This window comes from Sinocyclocheilus anshuiensis, unplaced genomic scaffold, assembly GCF_001515605.1.
Source record: "Sinocyclocheilus anshuiensis isolate Anshui unplaced genomic scaffold, SAMN03320099.WGS_v1.1 scaffold389, whole genome shotgun sequence".
Classification (NCBI taxonomy): Eukaryota; Metazoa; Chordata; class Actinopteri; order Cypriniformes; family Cyprinidae; genus Sinocyclocheilus; species Sinocyclocheilus anshuiensis.
Window position 1 is genome coordinate 896287 of NW_015536494.1, and position 19968 is coordinate 916254.

General features: G+C 37.0%; 1 protein-coding gene across 1 annotated transcript in view; it reads right to left on the reverse strand.

The window, feature by feature from the left end:
• The window catches only part of LOC107686353 (oxidation resistance protein 1), a 103559-nt gene that overhangs the window by 39798 nt on the left and 43793 nt on the right, over nt 1-19968 (reverse strand). Inside the window, exons 4-5 of the mRNA XM_016483323.1 lie at nt 15773-15868; nt 13706-13822 (exon numbers count right to left, since the gene is read on the reverse strand). Coding sequence (XP_016338809.1) covers nt 13706-13822; nt 15773-15868 — 213 coding nt within the window. The remainder of the gene's footprint in view (nt 1-13705; nt 13823-15772; nt 15869-19968) is intronic.

Here is a 19968-nt window from a genome sequence, read left to right on the forward strand (position 1 = left end):
GTGAAGTTAATCGATCAGCGTCAATGTTGCAAGATGTGATTCAGCAGTAAAGCAGCGCTACAGAAAACAACAGTGCCATCATCCAGTTTTATTCAGTTCAAGTTTTGTTCTCATCCAATGGTGTCATATGGGTCGTATCGATAAATTACTGAAAGTTAAATGTCTTTTACACTAAGCAAGCCAAAAGGTGACAGTGGCATGGAACCCAAACACATCAGGTGACAGAAAACGAGAAAAAAAACCTTGGGAGAAACCATGACCCGTTCTCCTTTGGCCTAAGCAAACAAACATGGCGTGTTATTGATTGAGGTACGTCACACCAGTGTTAGGTGGGAAAATTAAGAGTTAAAAAGAAAGAAAGTGACAGAAATGCTAGAAAATCATAGATATTTTCTTTTACTATTGGGGCTAATTTATTGGGGCAAATGGGAACACAAAAATTATATTTATTGTAGTTTCCATTCACCACCACAGAAGTTTTCCCAACTATGAAGACTTCTGCTTATGAGAATGCTGGAAATGAGAAAACTTGTTTTTGACAATAGTGTTGGTTTATACCGCAGTTGTACTGTGTAAAAATAACTGCAGTAACTATGGTAATTTGGTGGAAAATACAACCGTAGGAAAGAAAATCACAAATAAGTTCTCTAATATTTTAGTCTTTTTTTTTCTTCAAGAAATTAGATTATATTGAGAGTAAACTGTGCTCAAATTTGCAGATGTGCCACCAAAAGTCAGAAATATCAATTTGAACTTAAATATTTTTCAATAGACCAATTATAGGTTTGTAAACATTCCGGATGCGCGCGCATCATGGTTGCAGAAAACCCGGGAGAGATAGCCTTTACGGCTAGAGAATTTCAGGGATAGGGTACAAAATAGTTAGGTTTAAAAAGATTATAAATTATATTGATTAGATGTCATTTTCAAAATGTTCTCCGCATATTACAAGAGCTTGTCACCCAGCGATAAGCACTGTTATTCAACGAAATTGACGTTAGAGAGTGGGATAGTCTTACATATCCGAAACAGGGATGATGTTTGTTGTGGGCGGAGCCTATCTGGAGGCAGAAAATGACGGTTTTCAAGTGGCAGTCTATGGAGCCATGGAATAAAAGAATAAAAAAAAGGTAAATTTGATTTTATATTTCAAAATTCTGACTTTATTCTCGCAATTCCGAGATTATATCTCACAATTCTAATAAGGAAAAACAACTCGTCATTCTCTCTTTTCCTCTCGGCTCTTCTGGCTTTTTTCCCTCAGATTTGACAAACTCACTATTTTTGAGTTAAGTCGAGTTATAAAATTTGAATTAGGAGATATAAACTTGCATTTGCGAGAAAAAAAAAGTCAGAATTGTGAGATAAAGTAAATAAATGTTATGTAAAAATGTTAATAGTAAGGTTTAAATAATATTTCATGCTGTAACTGTAGGGCTAATACAATACGTCCCCTATGAACAGCATATGTGAATATTATGTAACGTTAGACCTATTGTTTAAATCGAATTTATGCTTTAAAAATAATCATAGCAGTTTTCATCCATAGTATGTCCATTTAAACGTCTGCGTTTAGCTTCAAATGGCGTCTTTGACGACAGTATTCTATAAAAATGATTTGCATTCCGATCTTGACATCAAAAGGCACAAAAATATTTTTTTCTTTTATTCCATGGATTTTACCCATTTACCTCCACTTGTTCCCAGTGTTTGTTTTCTGCAACCACTATGCACGCGCAGCTGCAAGTGACGTAACTGTGACGTCTACTCTGAATTGCTCTATAAATTCTTTTATCTGAGCCACATTTTATAGCTCTCTTCATGTCAGTATTCTTACTGTATGCCAACAACATAATCTTTGTCAATTTTGTTCCTCCAAAGAATATGTTACTGTAATTTGATGTTTATTTATGATGTACTGTAGATATATATATACACTACCATTCAAAAGTTTGAACAGTACATATAATTTGTAACAATGTATATAATTAATTATAATGTTATAAGAGATTTCAATTTCAAATAAATTTTCTATTCATCAAAGAATCCTAATAAAAAATTATTTCCACAAAAATATTAAGCATCACAACTGTTTTAGCACTGATAATAACATGACATTTTTTTGAACAGCAAATCAGTATATTAGAATGATTTCTGAAGAATCATGTGATGCTGAAGACTGGAGTAATGATGCTGAAAATTCAGCTTTGCATCACAGGAATGACTTACATTTTAAAATAGAAAACAGCAATTTTAAATTGTAATAATATTTCACAATATTACCATATTTTTGATCAAATAAATTCAGCCTCGGTGACCATAAGAAAATTTTAAAAAATCCAGCAATTTTAAATTGTAATAATATTTCACAATATCACTTTACTGTATTTCTGATTAAATAAATGCAGCATTGGTGCATTGGCATAAGATACTTTAAAAACATCTTACGGAGCCCAAACTTTTGACCAGTAGTGTATGCCAGTGAAAGGCTAAACTAAAAACTGCATTAGGTCTGAAAAAAGAGAAACCTTTTAGACTCCTCCTGGACTTCTGAAACAGGAAGCAGCACAGGACACTAGGTAGTGGTGTGTGTGTTGGAGGAGGCATGAATACTCACAGACGACAGTGGGAGCAGAGAGTGGGTGCTGGGTCACCTGCAAACATGACCTCCTGCCCACAGCTGTCTGCTTCCCTCCGACACACACTTCCACTCTCACTTCCACTCTCACCACCACACACACACACACACACACACACACACACACACATCTCTCAGAGCCGACTGGAGCAAACTGACACTGATGCACCAATGCAGGGATAGTAACTGCACAAGAGACCACTGATTCTTCATCTCTCCTGCTCTTTCTTTCTCTCTATTTGGATCTGGCAGTGGCAGTGTTTACAACAGAGAATCTGACACAACACATTATAAGGTTTTTGTGTAAATCTCACTATTAAACACACTAAGACACAATTAGACGCTCACCACTACTGTTTATCTCAATAATAGTGATTAAAGGCAGAGGTACATGATCAGGATACTTGAGTACAATACCGATATTTTAACACTACAATGGGCAACAATTTTCAAAGACATCCTTTACTCATGCTTTAACAAGTAATAAAGGGATAATTTATAAAAAAACAAACAAACAAACAAAACAAAACATTGTCATCAATGAAAGTCAGTAAGGTACAATGATGTTTTTGGACCCCATTGACTTTCACTGTATGGAAAAAACAGTTCAATACTTGTCAAAATATCTTACATTTTTTTATATCGTATTCAGCAGCAGTTATAGATTTGGAATGACATGAGGGGAAATAAATGATGAGAGAATGTTCATTTTTGGGTGAACTGTGTCTTAAAATGCACCACAATGCAGTATTACCAAAAACAAATAACATTTTTATTAATAGTTTTAGATAAATTTTCTAACCATTCTAATATACTGATTTGCTGATCAAGAAACATTATTATCATCAATGTTGAAAACAGTGCTGCTTAATATTTTTGTGGGAACTGTGATAAATATCTGTATCTTTCTCTATTGACGGTCATTCAAAAGTAATTAATGATGAATTAACACTTTTTGCAAGCAACATAATACAAATATTTTAACGTTTTCATTATATTTTAGTAGAAATGTCAGAAAATGCAGTGGCCAATAGTTTAGGAAGCCTCATTAATTGGACTTTGTCCATGATCTGCGTTTGATGTAACAGCTCATAATCAAGCACAAAATCTGCGTTAGAATACTATAAATAAAGACAACATTTTACATATATTCGACACATTTGCAATTAATATTTATAATCTAAACCGCTCTCACAAAATCTTCCTTGACAAGCACAGCGGCCGCAGTTCTCACCCTCTGGCCTCGACATCGCACATCTAGTGTGCCATGACAGACCGGCCCACCCTTCAGATCCCGGAATAAGCAACCAGAGAGTCAAAACAAGCCTTCATGAAACCCCGTTCACAGTTAACACTCCCCGCCTCTTCCAAACACAGTCTCTCCTCCTCCGGCAGCCCAGGAAGAAGGCTTTCCTTTCGCACAGCGCCGGCAGGCAGGATGCCACCAGTGTAACGTGCACGGAAACGCAAATAGGTTTGTGTATTTCCAGAGCTCTGATGCCGGCTTGCTGTTTATAGCTCGCTTCATTATCAAAGCTGTTATTAACCACTGGAATACAAAAGAACAGCCAGTGTTCCCGGGAAGACATTGATTCGGAACTTAGTAAAAGTTTAAAAGAACAAACAACGCCTTCCCTGCATGCTGTAGAGCTAAATTTAGGATTTAGGGATGGATAAACAGATCTGTATCTGTGCTAGGGATGTGCAAATCTACATATTTTACAAACTGACTAGTTGGTGGGTTATCTGACATACTAATAGACCAGTAGGTTTAAGAAAGCCCTGTATAATTAGGCTGGATAGGGTCATGTCCTCCAGACAGCAGTCACACGCATTTCTTAAAGACCTTTGTGGAATTTAGTCCATGTGTGTTAGCAATGAGGCCTTCTACATTCTAGTGTATTCTAAATATTCTACTAAAAGTTAAAGGTGGGGTAAGTGATTTCTGGAAGCCAATGTTGACATTTGAAATCACCAAAACAAACACGCCCCTCTCCCAAAAGGGTCTTGCCCCTATTTTGATAGCTCCGCCCCACACATACGTACGCAACCCAGGCAACGATTAGTTCTGTGAAACAAAGCAAAACCAATGTTACACCGTGTCTACACCGGACGTGAGTGGCGTGGCGCAACAAAATACTATGGAACTCATTATAATCAGTGATGCTGTCTACACCATAGATATATATACATATCTATGGTCTACACTGGATGTGGCGCGGCACGACATGACAAATCCCGACAGAAAACTGCTGCTGTGTTCTATTCATGAAGTATTGGCACAAATTTCAAATTATTTTCAATGGTCACTTTGTCGCGTCCAGTGTACTAGACAGACTTTAGCTGTTGCGGCGCAGACATGGTGTTACTCACCTATCGAAAAGAAACAAAGTAACCTCTGCGTCCGATCGCAGGCCTTCCGCTCCTTGAGTTCTCTCCAGCGCTGGAAAGCTGATCCGATATTTACACGGGTCCTACTTCTTGCTTTAAGCCTTCTTTTGTTCCGCAGATGTTTTCCTCTTTTGTTTTTTATCTGTCATCTCTATCTTTCTGTTGCTCGGCTCGCTAATGTGAGCACTGAACGCTCTCTCCTCCACATCATGAGTAGACATGCCCCTAGCCAATACTGCTGATTGGCTACAAGTTTGTTTTGCTAGTTGGCCCGAATCAGTTTTCTAAAGCGTTTTTGAAAAATCGCTTACCCCACCTTTAACAAAATTCATTTTTAGCACAAATTTCTGTAAAGTTGCTTTGGAATAATGTGCAATGTGCCATGACAAGTCATTTTTACAAATAAAAAAAAGAATATAAAAAAAGAAAGACAATCCATTTTTACAAAAAATAAGTAATTTTTATGAACAAAAACAAGAACTGTTATATTAAAATAATTAATCTTTACAAATATAACTGATATAAAAATAAAATATGACAACTCAAAAATGCTATGTAAATAAAAATGAATAATTTTTACTAACAAAAAAGATTATATTAAAAGAAAAAACTGACAAATCAAAATCAAATGCCACCTTAAAATAAGTCAATTTACAAATGAAAATGATACACAAATAAAAAAAATAAATGTCATTTTTACAAACAAACGTTGTATAATAAAAAAAAGAATAAAAATATATTTTTACAAAAACTTATACAAATAAAAAATGGCGAGTCATTTTTTCAAACAAAAAATGTTATATAAAAAAGACAAGTGATTTTTACAAACACAAAAAGATTATATAAATAAATAAATAACAAAAACCAACAATATTATATTAAAATAAAAACTGACAAGCCATTTTTTCAGCCAAAAAAAGTTATCTAAATATATATATTTTTTTTTTACAAAAAATACACAAATTAAAAAAATGAAAAGTTGTTTTTACAAAAAAAAAAAAAAAAAAGTCAGTTTTTCATTAAAATGGTGCTGGGATCAATTCTGCAGTGTGACTTAAAATGTTTCTCAATTTGTCCGTTATTAAAATAAAGGACCTTTATTGCACTTATTTGTCCCAGTAAAAGCCAATAATGACATTCAGTCTTAACAGACTGACCCTTGCACAGGTGGTCAATTCATAAACAACATTACCGCACCAGATCACAGCAATGGACACAAGGTCACAAGGTCACAAGGACTGACAGAGCACAGGCCAGCACACAACGATAAAGTCTGCTGCACAAAAACAACAGCTTCTGAAGTCTTTGGGTCAAGAAGAACATGCATTCAGTGCTTCTCCAAGAACATCTCATGATTTTTACCAAACCACATCAAAGACACTGTGGGAGAGACAGACCGACAGAATGTGTCCTCTGGCTGGGTGATGTTTCTATCCGACATGGAGGAGGAGAAAAAGAGTAAAAGCTTATCTTAATGTCCTCTAGGCCATCTGGAGCTTACCTACGCTGCGCTGGTTTTACATAGCCTCAGTGAAAACCAGCCTGGAGGAGACCAATGGCTGGATTTAGAACCTACGCCTGGAAAAAGACCACTAACCCTGACTGCAGGGCTGCACATGTGGGTGGTTGACATCCATGTGATCATTAGATAACCGCTGGACTGGTCTAAACTCTACACACACCCTTACAGTACTGTTCAAATTCACACAGATCATGTTAATGACTCATGTGCTATTAGCCTGAAGCAGTAGATGGGCACTCAAAATCTCAACGGCTATGCTGTCATTATAATGAGCGTGAGTAACACAGCAGAAGGACACGGTCAGCTGACTCTAATATTAACCAAGATCAACAACAACACTTATATGCAGCTGTTTGCTCTGAAATATTACGACAACAACCTGCAGCTCCATCTGGTGACTAGAAACGGGTTCTGCAGGGGAAAAGCCAAAAACTACCTGACATATGTCACTGAAATAGGTGTCTAAATTCTACTTGGAGCCATTCACATCCTTAGGTTCAGAAATTATTTGTTTCTACGGCAACGCTCAAGATTCCAGAATGGATCCATACCGCATGTGGTTTTGTTGTTATTGAAAGCAAAATACTTAATGACTGCATTAATTTATCTCTGTGCTCTTGCAAAATCTTTAAGATCAAAAGAAATTGGAACTGCATATAGTGAAATGGCATACAGTAGAGGTACATTACTGATCAAAAAATTTGAGGTCAGTAAGGTTTTTTCATATTTTTGAAAGATGTTTCTTATGCTCACCAAGGCTGCATTTATTTGATCAACAAAGCAGTAATATTGTGAAATATTTTTACAATTTAAAATAACTATTTTCTATTTGAATATATTTTAAAAATTAATTTATTCCTGTGATGCAATACTGAATTTTCAGCATCGTTCATTCTAATATGCTGATTTGCCGCTCAAGAAACATTTATAATTATAATTACAATTATAATTATCAAGGTTGAAAACATTTGTGCTGCTTAATGTTTTTGTGGAAAGAATTTTAGAGGATTCTTCTATCAATAACTCCATTTATTTGAAATAGAACATTTTTTTTGACATTATAAATGCCTTTACTGTCACTTTTAATTAATTTAATGCATCCTTGATGAAAAAAAAAGAAAAATGATTGACCCAAAACTTTTGAATGGTATACATGATGTCACAAAGATCAATTTTCAGAGTTTCTAATGAGCCTGAAACTCACCACGAAAACATTCACAGTGCTAACATCACCACATAACCTCTGCTGATCTGAAGAGTTTCATGCTGTCATTGACTGAAGCAAAGCACCACAAGAGTTTCTGGGCATGGAATCAGACCAGTAACATTGGGACAAAGTCACCTTTCCTAGAGTCAGCCAACACCAGCAGCCACTGGTAATTAACACTGGCCATCTCTCTAACACACACACACACACACACACACAGGTTTGTTTTTGTGAAAAGGGGGGACATCCCATAGGCGTCACAGCGCTGAAAGCAGCACACACACACACACACACACACACACACACACACACACACACCGGCCGTCCTCCTCTTCTTTTCTCTACCAGTCTCTCACTCGCTCTCGTCTTCTCGTGACACAGACTAAATTTAGCATACAGCAGGAAGGGAGGGTGCGATCAGGATGATACGAGGCAAAAACTCCTCAGGAGACTCAATTCAAAGTCACCAGATTTCATAAACAGTCAATGCTGCTTGTATAGTCAGACTTTTGAATATCAGCACAAAGTTTGATCCACTTTCCAGCTTATTCTGACCAAGATCCGCCCACTTAGACAGGAAAATACTTTTTGACTTATTTGTAATTTTTAATGAATAATTGATTTAACAATTAGCTTTTTTTTCCTCTATAACCAAACAAACATATTTATCACAGTATCTAATTTTATTCATACATTAACAGATAAAAGAAATAATAAATAAATAAAACTAAACAAACACACAAATGTTTACTATAGTACTATAGTATTTTATAGTACTTACATATTCCTCTACCATGGTAGTACCTTGTACTTTCTGGCTAATATAACTTACAGCAGCATCTACTTCTGAAAGCAAATAAACTGCACCCTGTGGTCAGTGTTCACTATTGCTCTTCATTACACACAAACATGCCAGGGCATCCGCTTGAATAATTAATACAAGCCCTGTCTGTAGCACCGCAATAACGGCTCCGTAATTAAATGATTGTTACAGCCTGAGAAAAGAGCTGTTTGCTTTACTGAAGTGCTTTCTTTACACTACTGAATCAAAGTGCTGGCTGACACTCACCCTGCCGTGTCTCTGGAGAACTCTGTAGTGTGCAGGGAAAAGGCTCTCTGGCTGAGGAGGTCAATGAGCGCCGCTGTCTGTTCTGAGAGCTGCCTTGCTGTGCGCTGCCTACATAGACAGCAGCCCTTTAAGGGTCAGTGCATACACTCTAGAAATAGATGAACACAAACGCTTCTAGCTACACAAGCTCCAATTTGTCATCAATGTGCTAGACAGTAATTTATAACACATGAATGTAGGTGTTGCATTGCCATAAGGGGTGCTCCACTGAAAATTAGCATAGTCTTCTTCTACAGATAGTTTTCTCTTTTAGGTCACCTACTGTTAGGGCTGAGCAACAGTTTGAAGACTATCTGTCACGATCTCAAGCTGGAGTGCCCATGAGCTCCTCTAGAGGGCACTCCATCCCAGAATTTTGCCACTATATCCCGGACTCCATTTCCCATAACACCCTCTGCCCAGGAACTGATTGCATGCACACCTTTTTCCTGTCAGTAGTATTATTTAAGCAGCACACAAACACACTAACATTTCGAAGTCTTGTTTAGCTGTTTGCGGACATTACTGGGTGTTTTCCATGTTTACCTTGGAGTTTTGGACCTTGGAGTGTTTCATTGTTTTTGTGATTGTTTGCTGTCTTCCCTGACCATTGCTTGTTTTTGGATTACTTTTTGTCATGCCTCGGATACTGTTGTTTGCTGGTGTTGGACCCTGCCTGTTTTTGACCACGATCTGTTTTAATAAAAGCTTGCACTTGGATCTCCATTGTCACACCCAGTCCGTCACACAATTGCTATAAGCAAGTTAACAGTATGTTTACAGTTAGCTACCTGATTAATAATTAATTAATTATTTGGTTTAATTGCACAGACATTTGAAAGTAATATATAACCACCTTGAGTACTGAGGCAACACAAGATCATACATTGAGGGTGCTTTCACACTAGCACTTTTTCACCTGATAAATCATGTAAATCATGTACATGACAATGTTAATGTATTTGGTCTTGGCGGAATAAATCTGCTATACTGCTGTTGCTGCTGCGGCAGAGCAAGGCCCAATCCCATTTCTACCCCTCTAGCCCTTCCCCTTTCCCCTACCCCTCCATTTTGCACGTTCAGGTGAAGGGGTAGGGGTGTCTCAATTATCTTTTGGTTGGAGGGGTAGGGGTAAGTGGAAAGGCCAGATAGCCCTTCAAACAAAGATTTTTCGGGACCACACTTCAAACGAAGGGGTATGAATGATCTCAGAATAAACCGGCTACAGCGGCAACATGGCTGCCCGAGCGAACAAAAAGACACATAAATGTAAGCATTATTGGCATTAATAAAGATTTTAATGAAAAGTAATAATTTGTTTTATGTTACATTCAACTGTGTGTTCATATTTACGGTCATATTAAGAAATGGTTGCAAAAAATCACTAAAGTTTACTAACGTCATGTCATTACAGACTGCACAATAGTACCACAACATATTTTCATATCTGATCTGGGCGATAACCACCATAGACATATAATTAGAAATAGCTAAACTTTTTTCTCAGATACTGCCAATTCAAGACAAGTTGCGTGTATGCGTGTCTGTGTGTCTCTCTTTACAGTGAGTGAGTTTACTTCAAAAACAGCGATTATACCCTCTTGTTGCTGGAAAATATATTGTAGTGAGTATTTAAACTGTTATTAATAAAAGTCGTGGGGCAGCGTTGACAAGTTTCTTTGCTCCTGGATGTGTGAGCTGCGCGATCTCCGATGTGTGTGTGTGTGTGTGTGTGTCAGTAAGCAGCACATTAGTAAAGAACGGTAATTAAAGGCTCTAATGCACACCAGCACAACAGTATAGGTGTGTTTATTGTAGGAGCTAGACAACGTATGATGATGTGTGACGGTATAGTAGTGGTGTCCCAATTCTTAGGGGAATATTTTCAGGGGTAGGTGAAGGGGTATAACATAGAATTGGGATTGGGCCCATGTACCAAGACTTGCTACTGCCAATACATCCACAACATGCTGCTGTGAGCATGTAAGAAATATTGCTGCTGAAAAAATAGCATACACAAAATAACCTTCATATAGAATACATGAATCACCTCGTAGCAGATCTATACAGGTGGAGCTGGGGAAGGTGGAGGGTTTCTGAAGCAAGCTGCAACTGCTACGGCAAGCACTACAGTAGTCATATATTTGAATGTTGAGCAGCGAGCTCATTGGCTACCGATAAAGGAGAGAACCAATCAGCTGTGCCATGTGATAATGATGTCATTAGATCAGATTGAGTTAGACCTATCGGACTGCGCCATCTAGAGTTTCATGCCAGAACTCTGTATATGTGTGAAAGAAACCAAAGGGAAAGGAGTGTCTAAGGCTCAGTGCACAAGTGCGCAGGTTTGCAAACGGTACCGTCGCAGCAGTCACTATGGAGACCAAGAGGCAGTGAGGTACAGCGGCCTCTTCTTTATAAGATGTTGAAGGTAAAGCCTTTTACTACAAAACAGCAAACCTACTGACAGCATGTAACACGAGCACAGTTACTCCACAGGAAAGAGAAGAGTTGCTATACCACTAAGGCTGGGCAGCAATAGAATATTCCATTTTTTTTTTCTAACAATATAAAATAAGCAATTGACCTCTCGGTAAGCCCCGTCCCCCTTAGTTACTGTTGCTAACTCGGACAAACAAACGGAGTTGCTCACTGTCTCACAATGACAGCTGTCAGAGTGAAAACCTTGTCCCAAGATGTTTTTGAAAATTTTGGAAACACGGACCACCATTCAAGTGGGACTTAAATATGCTATGGAGGGATATATAAAATATTTTAAAATAAATATGGTGGGTAACAAAATTAAGTTGGAAGCGAGGGTTTACAGATCACAATGCAAGCAGGAGAAGCCTCATGTTACGGTCGTCACGATCGCAGATGACAACATCCAGGATCAACACTATTCATGTACCGCAGGGTACGCTTAAATTAATTTACATTTAACCAGTTTAATATGGAGAGGCACTGAAATGTAGATCTTCGTTTATATGTTTTTGACCTACACTGTACATGATGTGAGAACAGTTATATATTTAGGTTGGTATGTTATATGGACTCGCTAACTTTAACATTAGCTAGTTTTAGCCAGAGATACCTTGCAGCACAAGATGACAATGTTCTGCTTGAGCAGATGAAAATAGTGACTTAATGAGAGTATGCTCAAACTTAGGGACTTATTTGGGTTTAGGAAATGGAGTAAAATAAATTCCATTGCCCATCCTCTCAGGATACATGGAATCAGTGATACAAGTACTCCAGGCATGTCGTTTTGCCATCAAACGAATGAAAGCTTTGGATCTTCCAATGTTTCTCTATGGCGCTGAAACCTAAAGATGTCCGAGTTCCGGTCCCCGTGCAACTGATACTCAACTGCTATTGGCTCATCTGCGTTCGAGGGGAGGGGCTTACTGATAGGTCAATTGTAATGTTGCAGTTTGACCATTAAGTTCTCTTATTGTCATTAGACATTAAACTAGTGACAAGAGTGAGTCATTATACGTTTTTTATTTATATTTTAAAAATATATTTTAATTTTTAAATAGATATTTCTTTAAATATATATATTTTACATGTAAAATATAATAAATTAACAATATTTTTATTTAATAATAAACATATATGTATTAATATAAGTACATATATATTTATATTCTTCTAAAGAGTGTCATTATACTTTTAAAATATTTATTTAATTATATATGTATTATATGTGTGTGTGTGTGTAATTGCTTTAAAAAATATATGCATATAATATATAAAATAATGTAATTTTTACATCATAATCATATCAGTGTAAATATGTATATCTCTGTTAATTAACATTTTGTTTTGTGTCAAGATTTTTATTGTATTTTCGCTGTCTTGCATTAAACATTTTGAATATTTTTTTGTCATTTTAATTGATGGTTGCTTTGACTGGAGGGGGAAAATACCCTTTAAGACATTTTAGAGAAAATTCTTAAATATTGATTACATTTTTTAAATTCTCTATCGCCCAGTCCTATTCACCACACCAGAAATGGCTCATTTCTTAGGGATTTAGATGAAGTGCTTCTAAGAATGAGGGCAAGTCAACACAGCTCATGGCAGGTATTTGATTACAGAGGGTGTGTAAATATCATGTTTGACAGTGAAAAACCAGTCTTGAGCCAGGTGATCTCATGTTCAAAAGCAAATTTACAGAGGTACATTCATTTGTGTTGTATAAATATTTTATGTACCCATCTGTCCTTCTTTTGTAACTATTAGATCAACAGTGATATATTTGCAGTATTTCAAGTGAATTGTGTAATTTGCCATGTATTTACCAAACTGAATTGCAAACACAATGACTGTTTTCAAATAGTTTTCCTGAACACTTACTTCTAGTTGTCTCTGCAGATTAAACTGGGATACTTATGGGTATTTTAACAAAATCTTACACACTTAAGCTTTAAAGCGAAACGTGTTGACCTTAAGTTAATTTTTTTAACAATTACAGCTCCTATTCATCCTGACAGACAAACACACGGATACCTCAACAACATAATGGAGAGCATTTCTGCAAGACTGGCATTCTTCCTATCAGCTGATGGAAAACAATGCACAAAGTTTCCTGACTAACAATGAACAGCAGCATCTCAAGCTGTCGGCTCATGACTTCACTGTTACCATTAATTCTCTTTCACATGATTCCTGTAAACCAGAAAGCATAAGATACATAGGCTTATGGAAAATACCCAGAGATCCTTCAGTGTGAACTCATGGCATGCTCGGGGCGTGTATGATTGTGTGAGAGTCCCTCCAGAGCACAGGTTAAATGATGAGGCTGTGCGGTGTGAAGAGGGAAATGTCACATACCCTGCTCACTTTCTCCAGGTCAGCTTCTGAGGAGGTGGGAGAGAGCGGGCTGCTGGGACTGAAGGAGGGAGAGCTGCCCGCACTGGACACGTAGTCCGGATCAGGCACATATAGAACCTGCAAACACAACCGCAGCGTAACGCTTCACAAACACCAGCAAGCTACTGCATGCATGGACGCACACTCACTACTCACACACACGCACTGATCTAGTTATGTAAATGAGGACAAACTGTAGTGTTTATATATAAAGCCACAATTTTCATACAATTACTACAACTAACCCTGATCTGCTAAAATAAAACCTGCAAAAAATTTGCCTTTTTATACCTTATTTTTAAAAATGTATTACTTCATCATTTTTACCTTTGAGGACGTCTTAAAAAAAAAGTTTTGCCAGAATAATTTAAGTTGTCCCCAAATGTAAAAGTCAAAAAAGTCAAATACACACACAGAAAAAAGTTTATCAAAATTATTATCCATTGTACATGTTAAGGTGTTTAACCAAGACTTCTATTATTTTTTATTAGGGATGTCAATCGATGATTGATAAATAAAAAATAAAGTCATAATGTCAATTAACAAAAAAAATAAAAAATAAAATGGACTCAACATTTTAAATAAATAAATAATATGTAAAAAAATTCCATTCTAAACATGTTTTAAAATTTGAAGCTGAAAAAGAACAAATCTGTTCTGAATCTGTCTTTAATATTAAATCAATCCATTATTGGACAATTAATAGCATATAAAAAAAATGTAAACAATTTAATTTAAAAATGAGCGTATATATATATTTTTTCTTTTTCAAATAAATTTGATAGTTTTTAAAATTTAAAGCTGAAATAGAACAAATCTGTCCTGATTCTGTCATATTAAATCAACACATTAATTGAAATTAATTGGATATTTTAAAATATAAAAAATTAAAAGTTTAAATTTTTTAATTTAAAATATATTTAACATATAAAAGATTTCTAAAAATGAGTATTATATTATTAGTATTTTATTTTATTATATACAGTGGGTACGGAAAGTATTCAGACCCCCTTAAATTTTTCACTCTTTGTTACAAAGAGTGAAAAATTTAAGGGGGTCTGAATACTTTCCGTACCCACTGTACATATTGTTACTATTATTATTTATTCTTTTTATTTATTTGGTCAAATCATTGTCACCAATTAGGGGTTTTGTCAGATTTAACTAACTTCTCATGGTAATTTTGTCACACTCTCCTGTACACAAATACTCACATACACACTTTTTTTTGATTAAATGTTTTCAATTCTTCCACCCCAAACTGTAAAAGTACAGGGAAGAAATCAGTAATTAAACGTCTTAAAGTTCACTGCACCAAACATGATCTCTCCCAGTGCTCCTCAGATCTCTGAACACAGAACAGGCTCCACTCGTGTTAGTTTGCAGGGCAGTGGAGTCAGTGTGGAGGGGCTGTTCAGCAGGCCGAAGCGCTGGGGAGGATTACACTAATGGAAGAAGCCGCTGAGTTTGGTCACGTGATCCATGCTGAGAGCCCCCCAGCTGTACTGTGACAGGACGGTCGACCATCTCCAGCGCCTGACTCTATCTATTACCCTCTCATTACTGCGGTCGCTGCCACGTGAATATCAACGATCCAGACTTCAGCTTTGCTTAACATGAATTTGTGAGGAGATGATGAAGCAATACTGAAGCTGTTTAGCAAGAGATCTTTCATAACTGCTCATGCACTGGCTAGAAAAGAGAAGTCATTAATCACTCCATCTACCTGAGAGATAATATCTGGTTAAATGTCATATTGGCCAATAATTGATATGCTGTTACAGTATATTAAACAGTGAGAGATTGATTCTTTGTCTAACACTTGGCTGAGATCTAATGGTGAGGGAGTGAAGCATTGAAATGAAAGTCTGCAAAGAAAACCTGCCATGAATTCAGTAGTGTGTGTGATTTTTGTTAGTGTGACTATTGGAAACAACAACAGTAGCTTAAAAATGATCTAAAATACCTAAAACTAAACTAAACTAAACTAAAAAACAAGAAATAGGATATTCAATGGGAAATACACACCTGACCAGGGACCACATTTCTGGAGAAGAGTTTGTTGAGCTGAACAAGTTCGTTGGGAGTTGTGTCAAACTTCAGCGCGATAGGAGAAGAGGAAGGCTACGTTTACATGACAACAGTGTAGTCAAAAACAGAAAAGTTTTACCCTTGTGTTTTTAAGAAGTTTAACGTATACACAACAACATCTTCAAAACGATTTGCGTTTACACATATCCGCGAAAACGGCCAAAAACGCTGTATTACGTATGCCAGGCCAGTAGTTGGCGCTGTCACCTTGTTAGTAAACAGTACCTGTAGGGAAGTGACGATTTTATGATGTATATGATGCGTCTCCGCTGTTGGTTGTAATATTGGTGAAGTAAATCCACTTTGCTGAAGAAGCGTTAGCAAACTCTTGAGCAGCAACAAAATACTCTGCCATTGTTGTGTATGACATTGTTGTGAAGACATTTCTTTAGGTTCCTCTCGGTCTACACAAGGTGTATGTTGTGTACTACCACTTGAAAGTTTGGGGTCGGTAAAATTTTGAACGCTTTTGAAAGAAGTCTCTAATGCTCATCAAGGTTGCATTTGTTTGATCAAAAACACAATAAATTCAGTAAAAATACACTAAAAACAGTAATATAGCAAATAAAGCTATACAGTAAAATAACAAATTTCTATTTACATATATTTAAAAATGTAATTTATTCCTGTGATGCAAAGCTGAATTTTCAGCATCATTACTCCAGTCTTCAGCGTCACATGATCCTTCAGAAACCATTCTAATGTGCTGATTTGCTGCTCAAGAAACATTTCTTATTATTATTAATGTTGGAAACAGTTGTGCTGCTTCATATTTTTGTGGAAACTGTGATACATTCTTTACATTTTTGATAGATACATACAAAGTTCAAAAGAACAGCATTTATTTGAAATAGAAATCATTTGTAACATTATAAATGTCTTTTGATCTCACTTTTGATCAATTTAATGTATCACTGCTGAATAAAAGTATATTGTTTAAAAAAATGTAACTTAATGACCCCAACATTTTGAAAGATAGCATAAAGCTGCTATTCAGTTACGTTTTCGAATTAAGTTTTTTTTCCTAATGAACTTTATTCTAAACACCTACTACTACTGTAAAATGTTAGCCGGCACTATCCAGTAAAATAAAATAAAATAAAAGTCACAGAGGGTGAAAAGCTGGCTTAAATTTGAGAAATTTTTTTTTCTGTTTGACACTAAAAGAAAGTGAGAGGACAAACACCTAACAACAAGAGAAATGTTGCATGGTGTGAACATATTCTTCCCCTTTTGCACATCTTGTGTGGAACTTATTGCTGCATGATGAATTCTACAAAACACTGACTTGGGGGGTGAGTAAATGATGACAAAATTGAAATTTTTTGCTTAAATCACCCTTTAACCACTTCTCACTAAACAAAGGCACAGCTTCTTCATGAACACCACGTTGTGACAAATTTTTTTCAGCATCTTGCAGCATGAGCTCCGTGTTTTCGAGAAACAACATCAAGTTAAAAGAAGTTTAACTTTGAAAAACTTAAACTTTGTGTTTTGAACACAAGAGCGCATCCTGTGTGAACGGCCCTAAAAGGACAATTCAGAGAAAACACATAAAATAAACACGCTTCTTTATGACTGAAATGGTTTACGCAATCACAGTTTCCCAAACATCAGACAGTAAAAAACATCAGCATATCCAATGCCATTTCTACTCTGAATCAGACTTCTGCTAGTTGTTTTTCTTAGGCTACGTTTACATGAAAAGTTTTACCCTTGTGTTTTTAAAAAGTTTCACGTATACATGACAACGTTTTCAAAATGATTCGCGTTTACACATATCCGCGAAAACGGCCAAAAACGCTGTATTACGTATGCCAGGCCAGTAGTTGGCGCTGTCACCTTGTTAGTAAACAGTACCTGTAGGGAAGTGACGATTTTATGATGTATATGATGCGTCTCCGCTGTTGGTTGCAATATTGGTGAAGTAAATCCACACTTTGCTGAAGAAGCGTTAGCAAACTCTTGAGCAGCAACAACAGTACTATATACTCTGCCATTGTTGTGTATGTTTGTTCGCGCTTGCCTTTAAAATCGACACGTACTGCGCATGTCTACATACCTAACACATACTACGCACACGCATGACGTCACGTTTTCAAAGATTCCCGTTGTGGGTGTTTACACGGAAACAATAATTGTGGCGGTTTCAAAAACTTGCACTTTGAAACCTGTTTTCAGAATTATGTTTTCAGTCCCCAAAACGCTGTTGTCATGTAAACGAACAGGCAAAACGCATAAAAAGTTTCCCGTTTTGGCTGAAAACGTTGTCGTGTAAACGGCCCCTAAATGAGAGACCAGCAAACTCATTATAGCAGTGAATCCATTCAATTATAAACAGCAAATTCATACGCGAGCGAATTCAATCAACATGCACACTGTGGAAAATGTCCACTAATTTGTAGTGTTATGGCATAAAATGGCTTGGCCTGCAGTGATTTCACTGTTAAATTCTGAATGTAGTAAGAAATTGCCATTAAATCTTCAGGTGTGTTCCTTGCAGTCCGCTCCTGATCCGCGGCTGTTTACCACAAACACAACATTTATCCATTATTTTGATTTCAAATCCAAACTTTTTCAGCATTGTGATTCTCTTTTATGACAGTACAGTAATACAATCTTTCATAGACATATTCACGTTTAAACTCAATAAATATAACGTTGTTTAACTACCACCACGAGTGCCATCTATTATTGCCTTGTTTATCTAAAAGTGCACTTTTCCTTGTTTTAAATCTAGCCAAAAAGCCATGTGTTGACTGTGAAACAGTAGACTTTAATTATATGCATTTATGGTGTAATTACTAAATTTCCATGTCAATCCATGTTAATTTTTACCGTGAATAATACGCTGTCACTTTAATTCAGCGCGTGCAGCACAGCAGAAATAAACTTGCGCCTGTGTCGAGCTCGTCCGTCCGCACTCATCCGCGGTTGAGTATACTTTGAAAGCTGTGCGGACACGGCTGTGCGCGAGACAGAATGGAACGCGGAGAGTGAAGTATACCCGGGCCTATAGACTCCGTGCGGAAACGAAATAAAAAATATGCACCACAGACGGAGTGTGTGGACCTGGCGTTACATTTGTATGCCCGCCTGGTCTGTTCTGTTCTCGTGCTCCATTTAGGCGCGCTGCATTCTGATTGGTTCGGATAGCATACTGTGGGAGGTCGGGGGCGTGGAAAATCGTGCTGTAAAGCGATTTAGAAATCACGCAAACTCAAATTGCGATTTTATGACGATTTCGATTAATCGCACAGCCCTAGTGAAAACGCATAAAAAGTTTTCCGTTTTTGGCTGACAACGTTGTTGTTTAATTTGGCCCCTTAGAGAATGAAAGAACACCCCCACCCCCCCCAACCCCTGAATTTGCAGTTTTCTGGTCGTCTCCAGATGGGAACGTCAACAGTCGATATTCCCAATGCCCCCACGCAAGCGGCGTCCTTTCATCCAGTCTGTCTGGCACAGAACATTGATTCCCTGTGAGAACCATTTGAAAACGTTTTTTCCGTGGGCTATTTATTTGTAGCTTTGGACGCTTAATTTCAGAGCAAACACAACCTGCCTTCACTGGACACTAATGCTTGTAGTTGTTAGATGGTGAATTTATGATTTTCTCTGCAGTCTAGACGTGCTCTATCCTTTGCGCCCGTGTTTTTTCCCTCCTAATTCAATCTCAGACTTTAGCAGGAAGTCCCGCTGAGGTCTGTCGTCCTCTTTCTAAAGGCAGCCGTGGATAAAAATATCACCCAATATACAGCACGAGCAGTGCCAGTAGAGATGACAGCCGTTGCCAGTCGCTTCTGCTCGGAAAAAAGACATGCAGCAGTAAGAGGCATCAGACCAGTCTAGACAAACTCCACATTTTCCAGACATGGGCGACTCGAGGTTCCTTCTTTCAACAGCAGAATCAACAATAAAACTATAAATGAATGCAAAGATATGTACAACTAGTAAAGAAACACCAGAGCGCATCAGTCCTTACACTGGCTTCCTGACACATATGAGTATCAAGGTTAATAATCTACATAAACAATTCTTCCAGCAAGTAGTATACTTCTTTATTATAACTATAGCTGCTGTTTAGCTACTTGACACTAATAGAATCTGCAGGCAGAGGCACATTTTACAAC